The sequence below is a fragment of the Dermacentor andersoni genome, chromosome 1, assembly GCF_023375885.2.
Source record: "Dermacentor andersoni chromosome 1, qqDerAnde1_hic_scaffold, whole genome shotgun sequence".
NCBI lineage: Eukaryota > Metazoa > Arthropoda > Arachnida > Ixodida > Ixodidae > Dermacentor > Dermacentor andersoni.
In genome coordinates this window covers 249,411,214-249,435,814 of record NC_092814.1, presented here as the reverse complement: position 1 = coordinate 249,435,814, position 24,601 = coordinate 249,411,214, and the positions used below count along the sequence as shown (strand labels likewise).

General features: G+C 44.3%; 1 protein-coding gene across 1 annotated transcript in view; it reads right to left on the bottom strand.

Annotated features, from left to right (window-relative positions):
- Positions 1-24,601, bottom strand: part of bsk (mitogen-activated protein kinase dJNK) — an 84,731-nt gene that overhangs the window by 27,395 nt on the left and 32,735 nt on the right. The window contains exons 5-6 of the mRNA XM_050195640.3: positions 23,047-23,185; positions 6,265-6,430 (exon numbers count right to left, since the gene is read on the bottom strand). Coding sequence (XP_050051597.1) covers positions 6,265-6,430; positions 23,047-23,185 — 305 coding nt within the window. The remainder of the gene's footprint in view (positions 1-6,264; positions 6,431-23,046; positions 23,186-24,601) is intronic.

Sequence of the window (24,601 nt, the reverse complement as noted above, 5' to 3'; positions counted from 1 at the left end):
ATATAACTGCATACAAAGCTCAAATATTTGAAAAAGGAGCCTCCATTTACAGATGCATGAATCATTCACATCGTATATTGGGCCAGCGGCTCTGTTCCCCACCGCTTCGGCAATGCTGATGGCGAAGACCATAGCCCTAAAGATGATTTCACGGCAGTGTGGCCCGCACTGCTGTGAAACCACCCCTGGAGGTAAAATTTGCACTGCCATGAAGACAAACCTCAAATTGAAATTTGCATATACCCGCACGCCGATTTCACCATTACAATTTAAAAATTTCTGGTGTGTATGTGAAAAACTATGGTAAGCTTTAAAACATGTCTAATCAACAGCTTTGGTTTTGACGAGCAAGTCACATCCCATAAAAATGAGCCAAAGACATTTGCTTCCAGTCACCTACTGATTTCTGTACCTGCTCGATTATTTAATATTATTTGCAGAGGCCATACAGCTCCCCGAGAGCTGTGTGGCCGTGTTGGCTGATCTGCATCGACGTAGCACTAAACCGTAACTTTAGTATCCAACACCCTGCGAAACAGCGCTGGTTAAGCTTGACAGCCAAGGCAGGCATGACGGTGGACAGTAATCCATCGTGGGAAGTTTGCCACTCATCGGTGATCAGGCCACAAATCATGGGCACAAGCTATACTGAGGACTGCAAAAGCAGCAAGCGTGCTTACCAAGCTTGCCTGTGCGCTTGCATAACGCAACGGGTTAAGCTCGTGTGTAGACAGAAAGCATGAAGTTGAATTTTCACAACATAGCATAAACTGCCAATGTCGCACAGTCAAGGTCGCACTTCGCAGCACCACAATGACAGGTGAACACAAAACACGCTACCGCGGCCTCAACCACAAAATATATGTAGACTGAAAACACAACAGTGAGCAAGTCTGTAAACAAATTTTCTGTGCTGCTGAAGCTGTCATAAATACTGAACCTGCATTTCTGCATAAAGATATCTGAATAACAGCACTCTGAAATAAAATGACTCCGGATATAAATGTGTTTCCTTTTTGGCAAGTAAAGAACCAACTTTATTTAAGATTTGTCAAAGTCTAGCTCTTATATCAATATTTTATGCAAATACCACAACTATTGGAACTGTTCACTTCAAATTTATTCTACATTAATTACTGTACTCTTCGACTTCACTTCGAACCAAAAAAGTGATTTTCCCAAAGGCCTAGCCAAATGAAACTGTTTCTCCAAATACTCATGATACTATATGTGACATATGTATTTCACTGTGAAACACAGGCATGCTTGCAGCATTACTGCGACATGAAAAAGCCTTCACTTTAATTCTGGTTACTGCCTCAATCATTATTGCAGGATATGTCCTCAAAGCTGCAGTGGCCAGGGTCTGGTTTCCCAGTAACATGCTCTTTGATCCTACACATTGTGCACCATGGACAATGCCCGTGTTAGCAGGAGGACAACTCAATCAACACCGAAAGAGGCATGCAATGAAAAGCTATGGGAATTTTAAAGTGAAATATGAATGAAATATTCCATGCTAAATTGGCCATTTACGTTTACAGGGCAAAGAATACAGCTGCATCAAGTGCAGTCTACAAAAAAAAGAAAAAAATGCGTGTGCACTGGGAGTGAGACATTTGGATGGAAATGACTGCACAGTTAATGACAAATAATTTGGGGGTGCTCGATTATTCTGACAGCTTCACAATATCGCCACTTACCCCAAAGATGTAATGTATAAGGACAATTGAAATTCCAGACTCCTTAAAGCGTGCTGTTTGATAGTTTGACTCCACCTGGATGATTATGTGTTAATTAAGCCACGCCTTGTCCTGTCGTCTTTCTTGTGTCTGTTGTTTTGTGCTAAACAAAGTATTCATGTACTCATATTTAATTCGTATAGAAAATTTTGATATTCACGCACCCCTACTTTTGGAGATAGTTTTGCTTTCACAATACTTGCTCGTCCAGGCGCTGAACTTCTCGAAGTATACAGCCAACAGTGCTCTTGGCACTGCGCGAAGATAGCGAGCTTAGTACAGTGCCAGAAACACTTGTCGGGGACACATTCGTTCCCAAGTCGGTGAGTTCAGTGAGAAATTTCCCAAAAGTGAAACTATCTCCAAAAATGATCGGCCGAGAATGCTACCCAAGGAAAGCTCTGCCTCTTACTCAGATGACGAGTAAAAAAAAAACCATTTCCGAATTACGATTCTTTGAATAAAGGTACCATTTCTTTTTCCATTCATCTCACGTTACATTTGTGTTTTTTTTTTTTTTAACATATATCATGTGGTTGGAAAGTCAACCCTCCCATTATAATCGGGGTCACATTACGTTCGAGTAAATACGGTATCTCATGCCCAATCTAACAAATCTCCGATGCAGTTGTCTCCGAGTACGAACATATCAAGAGCAAGCTTCCCGCAATGGCTTCCTGCCCACCACCCACAGCATCTAGGCGTAACCAGGGTTGGTGCATGACTGTGGAGAGAGTTGCTGATCAAAGTTGCTGTTTGGTCATTTGGTGAAGAGCCAACGAAACTCTTCACAGCAGTCCTACGGCAGTCATAAATCGGCAGAACCACCTCAATTACAAAAGTCAGGGCACAGGCAACAGCATGAATGTCATAACCATTGTTTGCAGCCCCCGCCATGCATGTTTTTGACATCACACCATGTGAATCAGTCCAGAAAAAAAAAAAAAAATCGAGCAAGGCATCATACAGCATCTGAAACTTCGGTCGTCATGAAAAGTGCTGCGTGAGGATGTTCTGGCTCGAAAAATTGGTCGACGACTTAGTTCCGTGCACAAGGCACACTATGATGGAAAATAAGTGATGTGGGTCTATAAGTGTTTCCCCTTCTGCAACACAACAAAAAAACACTTGAAGCATACACGTTTCACGCAGCGTGGTACTGCACTCCTTATGACGTCTATGAACAGCACCACAATGCAAGTGTGTCAAAACTGCACTTCACTACTTCGTTGACCAAGCTAATACCCCAGTCACACTGGACATTTTATTGTCATTATATTTGAATGACATTCAGTTCAACGAATGCCATTCGACCTGTGCTGGTGTTACACAGGAAAATTTAATGCCATTCGGTCATGATATCAATGGCAATCGTCGCAAAAAAAAAAGTGGTGAGAAAAGTAGAACAAGGTATGTGTACAATGTCTGAAAAGTCAACCTATATATATTAATATACATATGGGGCGTTGCTTCGCTGAGTAACACACATATGAAACCTCTAATTCCACAGTGTCTGGCCACTATAAGCAAGAACAAGGCTTAGCCAGCTTAGTAGCCATAGCTGATAAATTGAAGAAATGCTATGACTGACATGGCAGCACTGAACGGCGACGACACTCAGTTGCAGTAGGTGAAACGGTTAGCTGATGTCTGCTTTACATTGCGAGCAAAGCATACTAATCAGTGGAAGAGGCTTGATCGCCAAATAGATGCAGATGCCATTCGAGATGCCAAAAATATGTGCCTACAGGTGGCCGAATGTTTACAGTATGGATGACTAGTAAAACAACCGCCGCCAGACACCCCCGAGGTGCAGAGTAAAAACATTTTGTGGCAACCTGCTATACAGCTTTTATCTAGTGAAAATGACAGATACCTTAAAGCAAGCAAAATTAATTTATTAGCCCTTTACATGAATACTTCGCATGCGAAGCCAAATGAGTTTCTCGAACTTATTCGATTGCGCAGGTCATTTGTTTCTAATGGCACTAAATATCGCTGTGTAGCAACCTAACAATGTCATTTGATGCTAATGCCATTCGATTCGAATGACATTAAAATGTCCAGTGTTAGTTGTTAGTCAGCACTCATTTTGTTCACTTCAGGATGGTGCTTTTTTGTGTTGGTTTTGTAAGAACATATACAGTGGAACCCCGTTCATACGTTTTTCACCAGACCGAGGAAAAAAAAAACGTAACAGCCAGGAAAACGCAACAGTGAGGAAAGCTCCGAAAATGAATGAAAAAAGTGCAGCTTCAGCTATAGACAATTTATTTCCACAGAGTGCACTTAGAACTTTAAAAAGCCTAGAATGGTGGCTTGCCGTTTCTTTCGCTCGCTAGAAATCACTACACGTTTCTCAATAGCTTGGAAGGCCGCATTGCTGTCATCGTCGCTGTGAGGTGCGACGTACCTGCGGAGGTCCAGAGCCGCGACAGCTTTTCCAAAGCTAGGATTTGGCAACTCCCCGGCATCATGCGGCTTGTGCTCCTCGTCGTCACCGCGCCACGGCAATGGCAACGGACGAAGGAATATCCGTGGGAAATTTTGCCCTCTTTGGCGTAACCATGCTAACGTGCTAACGATTGTTTAGTATTGCTGCACAGCGCGGCGTGGTTTCGCGAGAAATGTAAACAAGAGAGGAGAGCTGGCCCGATAAGCGGAGCAACGCCATGAGCAACGCCAACTTCCGGCTTCCCTTTAGCTATAGCTTCACAAAGCGTGACGTCAGGGCCTCTCCTGAGTTTCCTGTCTCCAGGAGTGGACCCGTCCAACAAACCATGCGGTGACCGTAATCGCAGTGATGATAGTGAGAGCGTTTTTCACGAATGGCCATCTAGTGGCGGCCTCTCGAACTGGCGTGCGGCTTCTTGCAGCCAGTTCCATAGCCAAGCCCGGCCAAGCCCGGTCAAAACTCGTCAAAAGCCAAAATGGCGGTTGGAGCGCGTTGCCTACTTTAGCCCAGGCGGGTTCGGGTTGCGACGCATCATGCGGGAACGTTTTCACAGCTACTACATAACAGCGGGGTTCCTTATACATTGGATTCTATGGAAGCTGTGCCGGGACCGGATGAAAACGACGTAGCAGCCGGGAAAACGCAGCAGTGAGGAACGTAACAGCGGGGTTCTACTGTACAGTATTTCTTTAAACAGATACCCACAGTGCCCAATAGGCACAACTGCAGGAGGTGGGCATATTACGTAGTAAAACCTCGTTAATTAGGACAGATTTCGCTGAACGTCGGTTAATTTGGACAACTCTTGGAGATCAAAGAGTGTGGAGCACCGCAAATGGGTGACACAAAAGAGCAAAAACGGTGCTGGTGTCCAATCGAAACGAAGCAGAGTCTGCATTGCCATAGTCATCAGCGGAAATAGTATGCGAATGATAGCAACACTGCAACACGCTGTCCCTATTTGTGCCTTTAAAAGCTTTTCTTGCGTTTGCCGCCGCGCATAACACCACATCGGCCGCGTACCTTCAAAACTGCATAGTCATCATCCATGACCATGTCAACAGCGACCGCCGTTTCATCCACAGTTTTTGCAGCAAACTGTAATTTCGTTTTGACTAGGTCACTGCATCAGCCGTGGGCCTTCGGAACTGCAAAGTCGCTGTCTATGATCGCGTTAATAGTGGTCGCGGTAGCGCCTGTCGAGGATGAGCACTGGCTACATTGTGATGAACGGACGATCTGTTGGCAACCAGCTGAACGGCGAAAAAATCGGGGTGGGCACATGGCAGTGAAAAACGTGTCCGAGATGAAGACACACGATGCCGCCGAACAGCGTAGTAAGGAACGAGGCCTTCGCCGCCGCGAGCACTAATGAGTAGCAATATGATAAGAATTGGAGCTTCCGCACTGCTTTTGTATAAAATAGAAATGGGATTAGCTGATTCATACAGTAAATAAAAGCGTGTTGACACAGTAAGCATTTGTATTTTGTTTTCTTGATACGCTCGATAATTCGACATTCAGTTAATTCAAACATCTTTTGGGGGGCCCATTATATCCGAATTAACGAGGTTTTACTGTACGTAAAAAACAAGTATGCCCAATAAACACAGAGTTGGGGCGTGGGATAGACGTCGTTGAAAAAACATTGGAAGTCTGCAAAGATGAGCTAAACATTATGTAACGGTTCAAATTCAAGTCACTGCTGTACACACTGGCTCTTCTACAACAATGCCATCAAAATGCTCAAATAACAAAATTCATGGAGAAGAGAGACATCTGCTAACTCCAATTAAATTTGGATGTGAGCTGAATATTCTTAAGCACACATGATAAAAACAAGGAAGAAATAAAAATATTTTACAATTCTAAACTTCCATATGACACACAAGGAAAAGGAACATGTTAACAGCAGCCTGGAAACACAGACCTATAGATTTACAGCTCGATCACATTCGAGCTCCAATCAAACTCTGCAAGTGACATTCTCGACTAAAAACCAGCCTTTTTCCAGTCTTATGACTGCTCACAGTCTGTAACTAGAGAAAGCCATCAAACAAGACTCACCGTTTTCTTTGTAGCCCATGCCAAGAATGACTTCAGGAGCCCGATAGTAGCGAGTGACCACATAAGGTGTCATCATAAATGTTGTCCCTGCAGTTCGTGCCAAGCCAAAGTCCAGAATCTTCAGCGTGCAATCCGACTTAACAACAATGTTGCTAGGTTTCAAGTCCTGCACATGAAATAAAATGCCTCAATGTGAACACTCGCAGAAACAAGGCATCTGCGTTACCTGGAAATTTATACATGTGCTGTACATCGCCAGACAATCATTTCACCACAATAATTAAAAAGCATAGTGAATAAATTCCAAACAAGAGAGAGCTCCACAAGCAGATGGAGGCCTGAAGTGATTAACTCTTAGCGCTTATGTGTCGGGCCCCTCCAGCCACGCAAAAACTCTGGTTCCGGTTCTATGTCGGGAGGTGCCGAACACATGTGTGCTTGCATTTGCCAGTTTTTTGGATTGGCAGTGCCAGCTTTTCGGAACTTTTCAACTACTAAGTGCACTTTGCAATGTCTCCAGACATGGACAGCACTTGAAGGGATTTTTTGGCCAATTTGTGGCACAATGCACTGACAGGATCGCAACATTTTCTGCAAGTGTGTTTTATGAACGAAACTCATGCGAGTTCAATTAATCATACGATTATTTTAGTGCCAAGGATGAACATATTTTGCCTTCAGATGGTCAGCAAATGACCTCAGTTTGCACTGCTTGCAGTGATAAGACAGAAAGGCGGCAGGAAGGATACCGTATTCTACTGCAAAGCCTACAGTGCAAATCCTGGCCTCCACCCGGGAGCGTGCTTAAGTACCATTGAGAGCATTAGGAATAAAGAAATTTACCTAAAATAAATCACTTAAGATGTGTTTGTTTACTCTCAACATTTTTTTTTTTTGCACTGCATCCGAAATGCACGAAATAGTAGCTGCTGATTGGAACGACCACAAGTTGGGTAAATGCTCATGAGAGCAAGGTTAACAGCAGTAGAACAAGGAATGTCGCTGACTCTAGCGACATTTCTTGTTTTGCCGCTGTTAATGACTTCCCAGTGGAAAAAAATTTGTTATACATATATTCTCTTTGATGACTACCAACAATTGCTAAAGACGCCTTGCGAACAAAATCTCGTGCCATCATTTCCATGATCAGTATTTCCCAATGGAAAACTTGAAAGGAGTTGGAGGGGTCCATCTGCGACCCTATAAGTGTGGAACTTTGTTTCACGACGGACATACGAAAACAATGACCACAGTTAATGCTGAACCTGGCTTGAAACTTCAAATGCTTTCAATACAACCAGACGTCGCATCCTGAACCCAGTGCATTGTCACCTTTTGCCCTGATCACAGAGTATGAGTGCAATACTGTGAACTGTGTATTTTACTGCAACGCTATTTCAATGCTCAAAACTGGGTTTGCTGTGTATTGCCTGTCCTCTCTATTACAGCACTGTCACTGCATCACCGTCAGGCCACCTAATTTTCAACAGCTTCATCCTCATCCAGGGTTCATACAGGCCTCAGAGACAAAAATCCAGATATTCAAGGACTTTCAAGGCCCATTCAAAGCTTTTTCAAGGAAGCAGAGCAGCATCCAATGCAGCAATTGTTTAATATAAGATTTCCAAAACACTATAGTAGTTATACTTAGCTACGATGAAGTAGTTAAAATTGGCACTTCATTATATTCATTTCGTTACATTAAAATTGGACCTTTTATGCAAGCAAGTACAGTCGACGACATTTTTATTGCACGGAAGCGGCCATAAAACTTTTCTCTCATAATCACGCAATGTGAAATAAAAATGAAAAAGAATTACACAGAGAGAAAGATCATTTTGTTGAATTTGAAAATCCTTGACCAAAGATATGGTTTCATGCCATGTCGATTTACATCTATGGTACAAAACTAAACCTGCAAAGCTTTTGCATTCAAACCACCTCTGCAGCTGATAATATAGCCCTCAGTAGGATGACGCTATCAGCCATCTTGGCTCACCCAGGCTTTGCACTTAGCACAGGCCACCTCTAAGATACGGCACGAGGGCCGCGTGAAGAAAAATATGCAAGCCTGACGCACTTGCTTTTGCACTGAGCAACCGATGCGGCTTTGATTCACTGCATTGCCGGCCTTATGTGCCTTTCTCCGATCTCCCTTCCACTACTCCGAAACACGAGTCTGACAGCACTGACAGGGAAGGGAGGGAGGCAGAGAGGGTGTGAATGCAACAAAGGCATGTGGATCAAAAGGCATGCGTGTGGCACGCAGGTGAGTGCAACAGCTCACTTTTCTTTTTCTTCTTTATTTTACTGTACCATTGTGTTTTATAAAATGGGAAGTTTGCTGGGTCCATGCTGATCAGCCATAGCAAGTGGGTGATAAAATTGATCTTAGATTGGTCTTACTCCAGAAATTCAAGGGCCATGAAAATGTACTTTTCAATTTCAAGAATAGTCAAGCCGAAGATGCCGCCCGAGTGCAAGGACTTCGAGCCGCCACCTGAGGCCACGACAACAAAACTGCCGGACCATTCATTAATAAAGTTTCTTCTCTCTTTCTCTCAAGAATAGTCAAGCGTTTCAAGGACTTGTACGCACCTTGTCACAATAGAGCAAAGAAAAACAAAGCTTTGCCCACCACTACTACAGAATGATTTAGTGGCCGCGGATCCGGATCATGAGACGGAAATAATCAGAAGAATAAGAATGGGCTGGGGTGAGTTTGGCAGGCATTCTCAGATCATGAACAGCAGGTTGCCATTATCCCTCAAGAAAAGAATGTATAACAGCTGTGTCCTACCAGTACTCATGTACGGGGCAGAAACCTGGAGGCTTACGAAAAGGGTTCTACTTAAATTGAGAATGATGAATGAGCTATGGAAAGGAGAATGATGGGTGTAACGTTAAGGGATAAGAAAAGACCAGATTGGGTGAAGGAACAAACGCGAGTTTATGATATCTTAGTTGAAATCAAGAAAAAGAAATGGGGCATGGGCAGGACATGTAATGAGGATTGAAGATAACCGATGGTCATTGAGGGTTACAGACTGGATTCCAAGGGAAGGGAAGCATAGCAGGGGGCAGAAAGTTAGGTGGGCAGATGAGATTAAGAAGTTTGCAGGGACAACATGGCCACAATTAGTACATGACCGGGATAATTGGAGAAGTATGGGAGAGGCCTTTGCCCTGCAATGGGCGTAACGAGGCTGATGATGATGATGACTATGGAATGAACTCGTGCATCTGCAGTAATGTGCAGCAGGGAGCTCAGAACACTAGTAATTCAACTACCACAAATGCGTAGTTAAGATATTTTTACAGCTGTAAATAAATCTGCATGAATTTGTGTCTGCTGCATCAGCATACAAATTACAGTTATATTTAGTGATTTGAACTTCAGATTATACAAGCATTTTACATAACCCAATTAAATTTGTATCAGATTTTACTGTTGTTTGTAAGCTGGCGTCTTCCTTGCCATGCAGAAATTATGCTTTCTCTTTGACGCCAGACTTTTGAGTGCACTAAAGGGTGACTTCATTCAACGAATGAGTCATGTGGTATGTGCAGCATCTGAACATCCTTTTCAGATGGCGGTATCTAGCTGAACTAACAAACTGAAGCCAAGCCAATGCAAAGACTCTGGCAGCATCTACTGCAGTAAATATTACCAACACCTCGCTCATGAGTGGTTTGTATTAATATGTCATCAGGAGTCCATAGTTACAATTCTTTAAACCTGCCCCTTTAAAAAACCTGTGCTCATTTTCGCACATTTTCTGGCAAAAGGAGGTGAAGAAAAATGTGAAATTTAGCTATGTGGAAGTAAATTTGTGAGGCACGTATAGTAAAAACTTTGCAGTTCCTTTAGAGGCCAAGGGCAGTGAAATTTCACCCAAGCTCAATTTGTGAAAATGGATATTTCACCCAAATTATTGCAGCAATGCCGTAAGACTAGCAACCACACAAATTTCTAACATTGTTCAGATTATCCCACACTGTGCTGCATGGCTACACAATAAGAAATATCATATCAATCCCAGAATCACATGCGACTCACTGGGAGCTGTCCCACTGTACTTTTAATGCATAAGCATTCTTTGGCGAGCTCACCAGCCCTGTCATGCAAAAAGTGCAATGCCTGGTATCTGCAGAAAAATTCATAATTTGCAAAGAGATTTAATCAGTACGATAGTGTACATGTAGACGTCTGGAAGCTTTTAAGCGATAAGGAGCAATTTAAAGTAAAGTAAAAATATAAAATAAATACAGAATACCCATAGAGATACATAGTGCTCCTTAGAAAATGCACGGGGGAGCTTATATAGTAGGGGTGAATCAACTGAAATTTGGGGTTGGGTCAACTTGAAATTTGGGTGTGGGCCAACTTGAGATTTTGGGGTGGCCCAATGTTCTAATGATCGTTCCCCACCTGCGGCAAGTTGTTTTTTCATCGACTTTCATTGCCATTAATTTATCATTTCTTTAATTCAATTAGTAAAGACAAGCAATTTCCCCTAAGTTGTCCTTGGTGTTTTTGTTGGCTCCTCATGATATAATTAATAAAAATAGGGCCCTTCGGTTAACCCCCTTTCTGCTCATTCTTACATAACGACGGTCTAAAATCCGGCAACATTGATGCCTTCCGATAGCGTGTCCGGGTTTATTGACCAGCTGCCTTCACCCAGAAAGATCACATACTCGTGCCGCCTGCGGCAGAAAGGATGTTCCACATCCGCCGCCAAGGTTTGCGAGTGGTGGCGCTGGCTAACACTCCCAAGGTTAGTTCTAGTAGTAACACATAAACATGTTAGAAAGTGGATAGGGAAACGGCGCCGCGGTAGATCAATTGGTTTGAGCATCACACACGTAATGCGACGATGTGGGATCGTTCCCTACCTGCAGCAAGTTGTTTTTTCATCCACTTTCATTGCCATTAATTTATCATTTCTTTAATTCAATTAGTAAGTACAAGTAATTTCCCATATGTTGTCCTTGGTGTCTTTGTTTGTTGGCTTCTCATGATATGATTATAAAAATCAGGGCCTTCGGATAACCCCCTTTCTTCTCGTTCAAGGGCAAGCAAGCATGTTGAGACGCTTGGCACGTTTTCATTCGGCCTTACTGAGGCACAGTCATAACGCAGGTGAGAGCTTGCATGGACAAGGAACGTGCGCATAACATAGGCATGTGAAAGCGACAGCGAAGGTGACATGGCATCGCAGCAATGCACTCTCCCCTCACGCAACACCTCACACGCCACTGCGGCAGCTGGTGTTCCCTTTTGATCGCTCTACTTCATCGAGGCGCACTCATGCCTGGTATTTCGACTCAAATGGTACGATTGCATTTAAGGGGCCGGAAGTGGCAAGAAAATCTGACAACTGCCTACTAAAGCCTAAGCATTCTTCACCACCAGAAAGGTCATGGGTAGACATGCATAAGCTAGCAAAAGCAAGTAAGCAAAACAAAGCAAAAACGAAGCCACAGCCAAGCTAAACAACGCTTACGCATAAGCAGACAATTCTCAGAATCACTAGCTTTTTGCTCTTAAAATATGTGAGAATGTCTTGGGATGTAAAGTGACACAGAACATACGCTATGTTGTGTGAAACAATGATGAGACATCACTTCAGGTCAAGCCAAGTCTCGATTCTTAAAGACTTCCAGCAAGCTGTAATGGTGCTGTGGTTTCTAGTTTTGGTATAGAAAACATGGTTTTTTAAATTGTTTCAGATGCGTCTGTTTGCATTTCACATACAGTAAAACCTCGTTAATTTGAACACTTTTAATTCGAAATCCCGGCTAATTCGAAGGTTTCCTGCGGTCCCGTGAACCAGCGGACTAGGCCAACCCGGTTAATTAGAAGATTTGAGGTGCTATGCGGGCAATTCTCAATCCCCATTTCACCGCAAACCCAACGAAACGACAGCCATTCGGAGCCGCGAGACGACACCACATGGCAATCGTGATTATTTATAGACGAAGCGCCCGACCCATAGTAGTGATAGCACAAAAATCAGTCCACAGTACACCCCGCGCACCTGCAGAGGAGAAGACACGCTTCACTGCAACACAGCGGGCATACCGGTTTTTGTCATGTGCTCTCGCCCACCCCCACTCCGCACGCTCCTCGCAGTCGCAGAGGTCACAGCGTCAGCGCGTGTTCCGTGCCGCTGCCACTGGCTGCCGTTCACCCATTCTCTCTCCGCACCTGCGGCAACGTGTGTGCGCGCAATGCCGGTCCGCGCCATTTCTTTGTGTGCGGTGGTTAGGGGTATTGCAGCTAGTGTGGCGATTTTTTGTTTGTTTTTTCTGAACTGTGCAGAAGTGCCAGTGAGCGAAGATGCCAAAGTAAAAGACTTTAACGCTGCAGCAGAAGTTCTGCTTGATCCAAGAAGCAGGTAAGAACATGTGTTCCAAGACCGAGTTGACTGAAAGGCACAGCGTGCCTCTCTCGACGTTGTCCACAATATTGAAGAACAAGTCGAAGGTACTGGAGGCCTACAGGAAAACATATTCTTCGAAACGGTCGTGAGTACGGGCTCCCACGCACTAAAATGTGGAATAAGCTTTACTTCGCTGGCTGCAGAAAGTAAACACAGCCCCCGTTCCCGTTAATGGAACGATACTGCGGGAGAAGGCCAACGACTTGGCTCTACAACTTGGGCACGAAGAGTTCAAGTGTAGCAATGGATGGTTCAGCCGTCTTAACCCTTTGAGGGTCGATTTTTTCGACATATGCGACTGCCCAGGGTCTATTTTTTTATTGCAGATTCCGATTCATCTTAGGGACTTATTTCGAAAAAAATTGACCATAATTTTCCTAAGGTGACCGTAAAGTGAGAAAAAATATTTCGCGTTGGTATGTATATATGCACTCTTCATTCATGAATAACAACAATAAAAAAGGAAATAAACTTATCAGAATTAAAAATTTGGAGCATTTTTATGCACATAGTTCAAGGCTTTGAAAATCCGCACATGAGAATATTTTGCAAGCCTCAAATGTTCCTGCTCTTACACTAATACGTACGTCCATAGCGTAATCGAACTGCGTAGGTGCGCGCACTCAAGAAAACTGTTTGGTTGTGTGCCCATCAAAAAAGAAACACGTGTGACAAACTTCCGCTAATCTTCATCATATCGCCAACCAGCTAGGCCAATTAGTTTTCGCAAATCTTAAGAAAAGAAAAACGGAAACGCATGCATGGCGGCATCCTTCCTGTGCGCACCCCTGTGAGCACTAAACGAGCGAGAAACAAGCGGTTGCCCTTTGAGCGATTAGGAACGAGATAGTCATCAGTTTCGCAAGCACAAAAAGGCGAAACCGCCCGCGAAACAAAATCCAAACGTCCACCTACCAGCCCACACGCCAATGCGCAAGCGGTAGTATGTATATAGACGCGCGAGAGCAAACTAGCACTAAAACAAACCATGCAACGAAAACCGAGAGGAGGCACGCAAAAAAAATTCCCTGTATCTCCACATAGTGGCAGCACATGACAGAAAAGAAAAAGTTAGGAAATTGGCGCGCTTTTTAAATGTACAGACGGCGCTGTAAATATACGGCATCGACCATTTTCGGACTTGTTCGCGGAGCCGTATATTTACGTCATTGACCATCAAAGGGTTAAAGAGCGCAATAATTTGACCTTCGCACTCATCTGTGGTGAGAGCTGCAGCTCAAACGAGAGCGTAGCCGACGACTGGAAGAAACACATGTTGGTCCCGTTGCTTAGCGAGTATACGGTGTAGACGATGTGTACAACCTTGACAAGGCAGCCTTTTTTTTTACAAGATGCTGCCCACAAGAATGTTCGCAGTGAAAGACACCGCGGTCAAGGGTCAAAAGCAGGGCAAGGAAAGCATTACCGTTCTGTTCGGCCCGAACATGTGCGGTAAACACAAGCTGCTGCTACTCACAGTTGGAAAGAATGGGAAGCCTCGCTGCTTTAAAAATGCATGACTGCCGCCAAGGGATGAGCTTATCTACCGGCACAACAAGAAAGCCTGGGTCACAGGTGCAATATTTGAAGATTACGTTCAGCAGCTTGACCGCAAGTTCGCAGCCACAAGCAGGAATGTACTCTTTGTTGTTGACAATTGCCTGGCGCATGGTGACATCCCACACCTGAAAGCTATCAGGATGGTATTTCTTCCTCCGAATACCACGTTGATCTCGCAGCCAATGGACCAAGGCGTCATTCACCACACAAAGAAGACTTACCGCCACCACCTGCTCAAGTGCGTGCTCCATCGACCTCCTCAGGGCCATATGGCTTATTGTGTATGCATGGAAGCAAGTGGAATCCGCTTTGATTATGCGGTGTTCTGAACACGCTGGCTTCTCGAAGGAAAACATCGTCGATGCTGATGCTGACTATTCATGTGCACTTGATGAAGAAGGAACCGAGTATTGCGACCGTGTCAATGCACTCTGCGCAGAGGATAGCGAATCCGGTGCAGTTGGCTTCACCGAGTATCTGAACTTTGAAAATGATCAACAAACGTGCTACTCAGACTTGTAGAGTGATGCTACCGCTGATGCAACCATGTGCAATGACAGCGAAGACGACGACGCTAACAAGCCCTCCCGAGCACCCGCTCTTGGGGCAGTTATGGGTCGCTGAACATTATCCGCAGTTTTGTTGAGTGCCCTGGTAAAAATTCTCATATGCCGCACGTAGTTGGCCAACTAGAAAACACGACCCTTGGAACCTCGAACTACAGGACGCAGCAAACCAGCATCTCTGATTGCTTTAAGTAATCCAAAGATCGCCGAATAAAGGTAGCGTATTCCTGCAGCGAAATTTTTTGCCTGGGTTCCATTTTTTTGTGTGCTCGGTTAATTAAAAAACCTGCTTAATTCGAAGATTTTTTGCAGTCCCAATGACTTCGAATTGACAAGGTTTTACTGTACATAATTTAACACTAAGCCCTACACTAGCAATACAGATATGTTTTATGCAATGCAACATTTCGCTACAGTTGGCTTTTCAACTCTCACGGGTCACTGAAAAGGAATAAGCAAGTCATTGTTTGAACTAAAATTTCTTCAAAATGGAATCTGGCTTAGTGTGGTTCAACAAGACTGATCAGCATGTGAAACCCTTCCTACATTAGATTGGTTCAGAATTACTTTTTCATTATATAAATGTTCAGTACCCAAGCATTTCATGTGTGCCACATGAAATGAAACATTTTCCTCCACAGTCCATCGATAGCCAACATAGTTACAAATTCGTATTTTGCCACTTTCAAAACAATGATGATGATGATTTAATGGCATCCCCTTGGAAACGGGGCAGTGACTAATAGTCACCTAGCCTGCTTGATGTAATCAGGTATACTATATGCTTTTCTATTTAGGATATTTTTTTCACTTCCTAAACATTTTTTTTTCTCTCCTTCAAAATTTACCTTGTGCCGCTACCTATGAATTTAAGAGATCAGGTCGTATCAATCTCTTCCCTGCTTTTTTTCGACCAATACTCCACACGTCTCTTGCTTATCTTGACTGCTGACCAGTTGACGCTTCTGTCCGCTTTCGACCCAAGCGCTTCTGGAAGGTGCATGTTACCTATGCTTCTCACTCGGTGAATCCCTTTGCATTCCATTAGGATGTGGTGAGTGGTCTCCAGATTTCTGCTGCACCATACACATTCCTCACATAGTTCCAAATATTTGCTCCAGTACGTTTTTGTCTTTAGGCAACTGGCTCGAGCCTCAAATAGCAAGGCACTACCCTTTGTGTTACCACACAGATTTTCCCTTCTAATTTCTTTGTTCTCATTATTGTAAATCTCCATGGTCCTTTTTGGTTCCATTCTTTGCATCCAATTAACTGTCTGTTTCTCTTACTTTCTTTCTGATGACTCCTGGTTGTCTATTGACAGTTTGAATTACCTGGTACTTGGTTGCCAACTTTCTTGACCTCTTCCTCCATTCTGTGTATACGTTTTCCAAGTACGGATACTTGTGCACTTTAACTGCCCATTTATTTCATCCATGTTCCCGAGTCTTTCAAAACTAATTTTGCTCTGTGCTTCTCAGACTTATTGCCTCATTTGTGGTTTTCCTGTGGGCTCCCAAAGTCAACCGGCCCACCATCTTCGTTTAACTTCCAACCCCGACAATATATTCGATTTTTGGCACAGAATGGCATTTGCAAACGTCAGCGTTGGCACCATGACTCCTTTCCAAATTCCACACACCACTTCATATCTATTGTGATCCCAAAGTGCGCTATGTTTCATTATGGCTGCATTCCGCTTCCCTTTTATTTTTGGATTATCTTGGTAGGTGCTTGAGTAAGTCTATCCTTCTTTTATGTAAACACCGAGGTTATTTATATTGCTTGACTATGGGTATGATTTGCTGTTGAATTGACACCACGTACAGTTGAACCCGACTATATCGAACCCGTTTACATCGAATTATTCTATATATCGAACAATTTCTGGTCACGGTGTAGTTACAATGAGTATATATAGCAAAAATTACGCTTACATCGAACAAATATTGTAGTGACTCCCGATATATCGAACGTCAAGCGGCGGAAAAGTGCCCCCAGAGGTTGGCTTTCCCTCGCGGTGGCGGGGAAACCCGGCGGCGCGGCTCCATCCAACCGCTCTCCCTACCGTGACCGCGCTATCTGGGGCTGTTCGGGCGAGCCGTCGACACTCCCCGTGTCGCGCATAGTGAAGTCTATTAGGTCACCATCCTCCCTCTTTTTCTATCATCTTTCACTTACCACCCCTCTCCCCTGACGACGCTTCGCCGTGCTCCAACACGGGTTGCAGAATCAAGCGTCCTTCCTTTCTTTAGATCACTATCTAGCGACACTCCCCAGCAAAAGATGACCCTGGCCCGCCTACAGCGCTTGCTCAGACAGCCAATCAGAAGCTCTTGTGCTCTCTTCGTGCAAGATGCCGAAAGTGCGAGTTGTCTGGCTGCTTATCTGGTTTATCGTGTTTGCGCCTTGTGGGCCTTCTCCCGCAGTGTTGCAGTGATGAAGCGGCAGAATTCGCCTTTCGTCGTGAAGCTCGATATCATAAATCGCGTCGAACGCGATGAGAAGTTGGATGTCCCCGCAGCGTGCAAGATTCCGAGGAGCACTCTCGGCACGATTAGGGCTAAAGTGGCCAGACTCGCAACCCGGTGCCCATGGCGCCCGATGCATACGCACGGCCGTGTACGAGGGGTTCTTCATACGTGCCGGTTTCCGCGTGCTCGGTGAGGACTGTAAATTCTGATGAATGCGACGAAGCCGTTGCCGGTGTTGCCGAAGTTTGGAGCTAGCTGACAAAATTTCCGGGACATTCGAATCAACGGTGGACGAGTTTGTGAGTGCAGATGATGGTGTCGCGACCACGGTAGAGCCCGGAAACGAAGACTACATCGCCGACATCGTACCGAGCACAAATGACAGTAGGCACATTGAGGAAAGCAACTACGGTCCTTTGCCCACATCCTCCGAAGTGATTGGTGCACTCGCATTAGTCCGGCGCTTCTGCGCGAATGCGGAAGGTTGCGGCCTCAGCTGCTCCGACTCCTTAGACAACGTGGGGAAGTGCGTGCGTCGCAGGCAGCGAAATTGCCCAAGCAGAAGAAAATGCAGGACTAATTTATGCCAAACTAAGCTAGTTTCGTTAATAAAGTGATTTTATAAATGGTATGTGCTTTTATGACATCCAATTATTTAGCAGGCTTATATCGAATTATGCTCTATATCGAACTGATAGGCGTTTTTTTGCGAGTTCGATATAGCCGGGTTTGACTGTAATTACTATTCCAAATTTTTCTGTGCTATACTGGAGGCCTAGATTTGTCGCTATGTTGCCACAAATATTCGCAAGTGTCTGTAAATCTTTTTGTCTGCTAGTATCACTATCTCATCCGCATGCATCAGTCCAGGGAACTTTTGTTGCACCATTTGCCCATTACGTAAGTAGGATAAATCAAACCCTAATTCGCTGTTTTCCAGTCATCTTTTTAAGCCCTTAACATAAAGCGTGAACAACAATGGAGACAGAGAACATCCTTGCTCCAGTCCTATGTGAATTCCCACCACTTCATTACCTTTTTGACCTTCCCATACAACTTGCACTCAGTTGTCTCTATACATCTCCCTCAGCAGATTCACGAAATCGTCCTCTATGCCTTCGTGCTTAAGAATATCCCATAACAATTCCCTGTCTACATTGTCATAGGCTCCTTTAATATCTAGAAATGCCATTGAAAAAGGTCTATTCTGAGTTCGTACAAACATATCCTTTAAGCATCTGCCTGGCCTGAGCCCATTCTGCAATTCCCCCGGTACATCATTTTTCTCCACCTACTTCGACAGTTCCAATTTTGTGGCCATGCCATTGCCATTCTATATATCGCCGACGTAACTGTAACTGACCTGTACAAGCTCGTCTTATCCTTATCACCTTTCCCTTTGAAGATGAACCTTGGTTCATCTTGCTTTCATGCCATCGAGCCAGAATTTTCTTCATTCTAATCACTTGCTCTATGGCATTAGTTAGAAGTGCCTTGCTCTTTCGACAGACGTTTTTGATTAGCTGTATTAGGATTTTAACGGGTCTTGCTGCTGTGTTATTAGGGACATTTTCTGCTGCTTTTGTTTAATAAAAGCTTTCTATCCTCAAGGCAAGAGGACCCCGTCAGGCGTTACTGCCTTTTGTCCTCTCTTCCCAAGTGTAATCATGCACCTGAATAAAAATCAATTCAAATTCAATCCAAATCTCTCAGGCTTCTCTGTTGTTTCTCGGTCTGTTTACTAGGCTTTCTTTCGTGCTGACTGAAGTTTTCCGTAATAATGTCTGCGATGTACCACAGCACTTTGTATCCTTCGTAGATGTTATCATCTTTACCCGTTATAGCCGTCTGCAAATTTTTTGTTGGAGCTCCGAGTGCTCTTATATGGTTCCATAATCCTTTTGGGGCGCCTTTGTCTCTTTTGCAGATGTTAGGCACCTAACGTTCACTTGAACATTAAATTTTCTCTTGCACAAGCTCACTAGCCACCCTTTTCTTCTTTCTGTACCTCTTCTTTGTGTAATTCAAACATTTTGGCTTCTCTATGATCCCTAGACGCCTGCTTACGCTCTTCTATAGCTTGCTTTATTTCCTTGTTTCACCTATTACGTGGTTTCCTCTTTCCAATCTAACAATTCTTTTGCCATGTCTGTCTTATTTCCTGCTGCATAACATCTACCAGTTCCTTATATTCCCAGACTGTTGTAGGAAAAGTTTACATTTTCTCTTCTATGTTTTTTTGCAACCTGTTATTTGCTCTTCATCCATTTTAAGCAATTCCGATGCTATTGGTTCGCGTTCTGTGTTAGTATCTCTCTCAAACTTTAATACTAAATGTCTATGATCACTATTCAGGCTATTTTTTCCATGTTCGTCCATTAGCATTTGGTCTAGTTGTTCATAGACCATTTCTAAAACTAAGTTGTAGTCTATACATGAATACCTGTTTCTGCATTGCCACGTTACCTGCCCATGACACTTACTCCCTGTTAACTATAAGATTCTGTTCATCACGCAGATCCAGCACTAGAGAATCGTTGTAATCACTATATCTACCTAAATCATCCATGTGTGAGTTCATATCTCCCACTATTATCACCTGGCCACATATCGTGAACTCATTAATATCGCTTCTAATGCAATCAACCAATTGCTTATTTTTATCTCTGCTATCACTACTTGTCCATAGGTAAGCTACTCCCAGCAAAGTCTTTTTGTCTTGCCATGTGCTGCTAATCCATAAATGCTCTGTACATGTCCCTTTTACCTTTTGCCACTTCGGACATCGCCTAATTAGCATGCCTATGCCTTTCCTTGACCCAGTCATTCTGTTGCACCCTTCCCTTACAAAATTGTCGATAACAAGCGACTGCTACAAATTTAATACGTGTGTTTTGGTCAAAAAGTACATGCTAATCGCTTCGTCATTCAGCTGCATTTGAATTTCCAGCCATTTGTCCTGCTTGCGACCACCCCGCATGGTTATGTAACAAATTTCACCTTCTCTATTCTTATCCTTTGTGCATCTTTTCCAAACTCCTTGTGGTCTGATTCTGCTCTTCACTGGCGTGTCGCTACAGTAAATACTTAATTTTCCCTCCTGACGTCGATTCGCTTGGGCTGCGAATCAACGTCCAACCGGTGTTGCGACACTATCGCTAAAATATCCCATCATGCATAAAAACGCCTTTGCGACCTGCTTGGTGCACTTCTCAGCTGATGTCAATGACCATAATGTTCATTGCCTTAGCTAGCATCCAAATTTCCCTGTTGCCTGCAAGCACTGCCCTTTTAATTGCCTACACCTGCCTTTCAACCTCTGGCACTGCACACACTGCAATTTGTACTTTCTTCGAAACATGCTGCAGGTAGGTGACCCCTTTGGCTATTTGCTTCACTATCCCTGCCCTTCATCCTTGCAGTACGTCGATCACTCCGCTCATTATCACCACTAGGGGCCTCTCCTCCATTCTGTCACACATGCATTCCTTGGCCTTCACTATCACCTCCCTAACCGCTCCCAAATTGTTTTTCCCGGAACTGGACTTATTTGCCTGCACCTGCCCTCTTTGTCATTGCCAGTTCTACTTCACGCATATTGGAATCCCGAACAATGGCAACTCAATGCTTTTCCTCCTCCTCATTGCCGAAAGCTGCACCAAAGGCCGCGATGCCCTCCCCTCCTGTGTTATCCTTGCCCTTTCCTTTGTTGACTTCTTCCATGGCTGGCACGTCAGTGGTAGCCCCTTCGTGAACACCACTGACGTTTCTGCCACTGCTTTCCGGCGTGGTGGTTTTGGCTTGCTTAGCTGTTCTTGCTTCAGAGCCAGCGCCGTTCGCGGTGCTCGCAGCCGAAGAATTCATCACTGTGTTGCAGAATGGGGGTCCCCAGCTTCATTTCTACACTGGCTAGCTTTTGTTTTACTTACTTCCTCTGCTTCTGTTCACTCTTGAGTTCCTTTCCGTGAAGAATAATTTATAAAGATTGCTCAGCTAACATAACCCTCCAAAAAACAAAGATGCGAAATATCAAATAATTGCTTTGGCACGCTTCTGCTGCTGCGCTGAGAAGGCTCCTCCATTCAGCCTGTGCATCTGTTCCCTTCGGCATCACTCAAGATCTCAAAACCTGCCTCGGTGTGCACATCAGCCGGAGGGCGCCAATGCAAAATGTCTGGGAGCAGCGCTCCCAGACAGCTAGCGACATCTATTAGGTTATTTAGTAACTGTTTAGTCAGCTTCGTTTTTTTTTTTTTTCTGCACGCAGATTTTTAAAGTGCCTCCGGAGAAGGGGACATGGTCGGTGCGATGAGCATTTGTAGTTTCCAATATGGCGTCAATGTCGTACACGGCTCATGCATGGAAAGGTCGCATTTCTACAGATTTGAATGCATATGTGCACTTTTTTGGACTTTGGAAGCAGCACCAACGTGGAAGAAAACTTCAGTTTGTCAGCTTTCCAAACGGAGTTTTGCTTTCTTCGTGGAACCGCTTCAAGGCTGCCGAGCTCAGAGATAGAGATATCCTGCGTGTTCTGAAGATCACACTTATCTGCAGGATTTTAACAACCTTCAGTCGGTATCAATTACCGGCAGCCACGCAGACAGTAGACTTTCACGCAGAAAGATGGCTGGGAGTCGACCTCGGCATCCTGCTAGGGCTAGTCACTAGGGTTAAAGTTTTCTTTTATACTTCAAGAAATTTTTCACATAGAAAGATGATTTACTATAATATTGCACAAGTCCTTTGCAATTAAAATGTATATTTCGAAAGTTTTCCTATGAAAAGGTACAATGAAGTATACTTATTATGCATATCGGTGCTCATACTGTGACAGGAGATGGTGAGTGCACGTGTGTAATTAAGGCATACATACTGGGTCCCGTGACTAATGCCCCTTCCGACGTTTGTTAAGCTTCACCGCAATACTTTGCGTATGCTTCACCACGTAACACTGCTGTATTGAGGCGACGCTTACTTTCGGAAACCAGCATAATCCAATGCATTGTGCTTTCCGAACTTCGAAGCCATTGGCGAGGATTACAAAGGCTGAGTGCCATTGCTAACAGCGGCGAATTGCCAACAGTAGTGCACGTTGAAGTAGCTAGGCCTAGCGTTGCCGCAGTGGTGGCTATGGCTACCAGCGGATCTGCATGCAAGAGCGCCGGTGACTTTGATTAGTGCTGTTTCAGACCTGCGGTCACGGCAAAATGTCCGGAAAATCGGATGTCGAAGGGTTCTTGCATCTGATATTTCATACTTTCTTATGCATTGACACAATAAGGCACATGGTGGTGCCGCGAAGCCATCCAAATTATCGGGCATGTCCCAAAAATGAGGCGTTGACTGTACGCTGAAAATTCACTCCAGCCGACGACACAACATCAGAGACGATTCGTTACGATTCCTCTCTGTTACTCGAGCCAGCATTAGCGTGACTTTCCTTCTCTTTCAATAAAATTACACCTAAATTTCCTTTATAGAAGCACAAATTCTCTGAGCTTTCCTTAAGTATTTCCAGACAAATCAAAATCCCAGAGAACTCCCGGTTTTCCTGGTTGGTACACATGGTGGATACTATACACTTTAGTATCAAGCATGCTCTATGATAGGAAAAAAAGTATTTACAAGACTGCTCAAAAACTGCTGTTTTTCCCATGGGCAGGAAAGTGTTAAGCACTTACAGATGGGGGGGGGGGGGGGGGGGGATGCATATCAGTCTAGTGTTCTCACTCTGTGAATAATGCCAGCCAGGTGGAGATGCTTGATCCCACAGAGCATTTGGTAGAGAAGATAAGACATGCGTTCATGATCAAGGTCCATCTGGATCACCTGGCACAGGTTGGCGTCCATCAGCTCCATGACCAAGTAGCTGCAGGATATTCCCAAAGGCCACATTCAATATCAAATACAGTCAAACCTCATCATAACAGTCACATACAACACGACATTACCTTCATTATATCAGATATTTGATATGGGTGTACACAATAATATTGGCAAAAAAAAAGAAGTGACCATGTCTATAGACCGTTTTTTCGTAGGCGCCGCCATATTGTGAGCGCAGTGGCGCCGCCTATGAGCAGCGCCATACTGGCTTGGGTGAAAGCGGTCTTTTGCATGGCAGGTATACGCTTGGCGGTAGGTTCTGGCGTTTGTTTTCGTGGTCGCGCGGTCTGTTTGGTATGACGTGCGTCTTCTACGTGGTAAACGGTTCTGTGAGACGTGCTGAAGTGGTTAAAGGCGTCATGGCCGGAATTTCTGCTGGCGTTGAGGTGGACGGAACACGCAGCGCGATGTGTGCGCGCATATTTTTGCGTATACAATCAGCTTCCGAGATCAGTTATGTATTTCTGAATGTTCCATTCACTAATGTGACCTTATTGCAGTATTATCCTCTATTTCTAAGCTGCGGTTTAGGAGCCATGAAACATACGCGACGATCGTAACAGCGTGGGTACCGTTCTGCTACGGTAGGAGCTGTGATGTTATACTTTGACAAGCGTTCAAACTGTTCGCTGCAGGTTACATTGCGTGACTACTTGGTTCGATGGATGAGGTTTCCGCCCCTGAATAAAATAGTTTTGGCAAGTAACAGCAGCATACCTTACAGTCTGAATTTAGCTTGTCCAGCAAATGGACTGTTTACGAACTGCGCGAGCGTCCTGAGCAGTGGTAGGTGCTGGATTAGATATATCTTTGTTCTATATACTGCATGGTCCAAGCATACTGCATCAGCGGTTATATATTTATAAACGTGCGGCGTGACTATGCGAGGTCCTTTTGCGGTGTTAACCCGTTGTCTCTTGGTTTTTCGAGAAAGAGGATGACAACCGAATTTTTTTTCGGTTGTGTTCATTCCGTTCTCTACGACGCACTCACACGTATTGCGGAAATTTTGTCCTCAAAAATAGGCATTGCATTCTTTTTATGTGATCCATGTCATATATTATGGCTGTATGCAGGCCAAAAAGGCAATGCCGAAGCGCACAGCTTACATATGTATCGTGCTGGTTCACCAAACGCAGTGATCGCTGTGTTGAGCAGCGCCCTCAGCCTCATGCAGGAAGGCTAGCGTAGACATATGGTAATTTGAAGCCTACTAGACTTGAAATGCGCGAGAACGATGCCGGTGCATCACAAATATTTGATAGCGCCTGCCGCTTGGATGTTCCGTGGTTGCCTTAGGTTGTCCGTGCACGAGCATGCGCTCTTATGCTTTATGTTTTACTCCCTACGCCAAGCGATCAGATAGTGAGCAGATTTACCATTTCATGCTGCTAATACA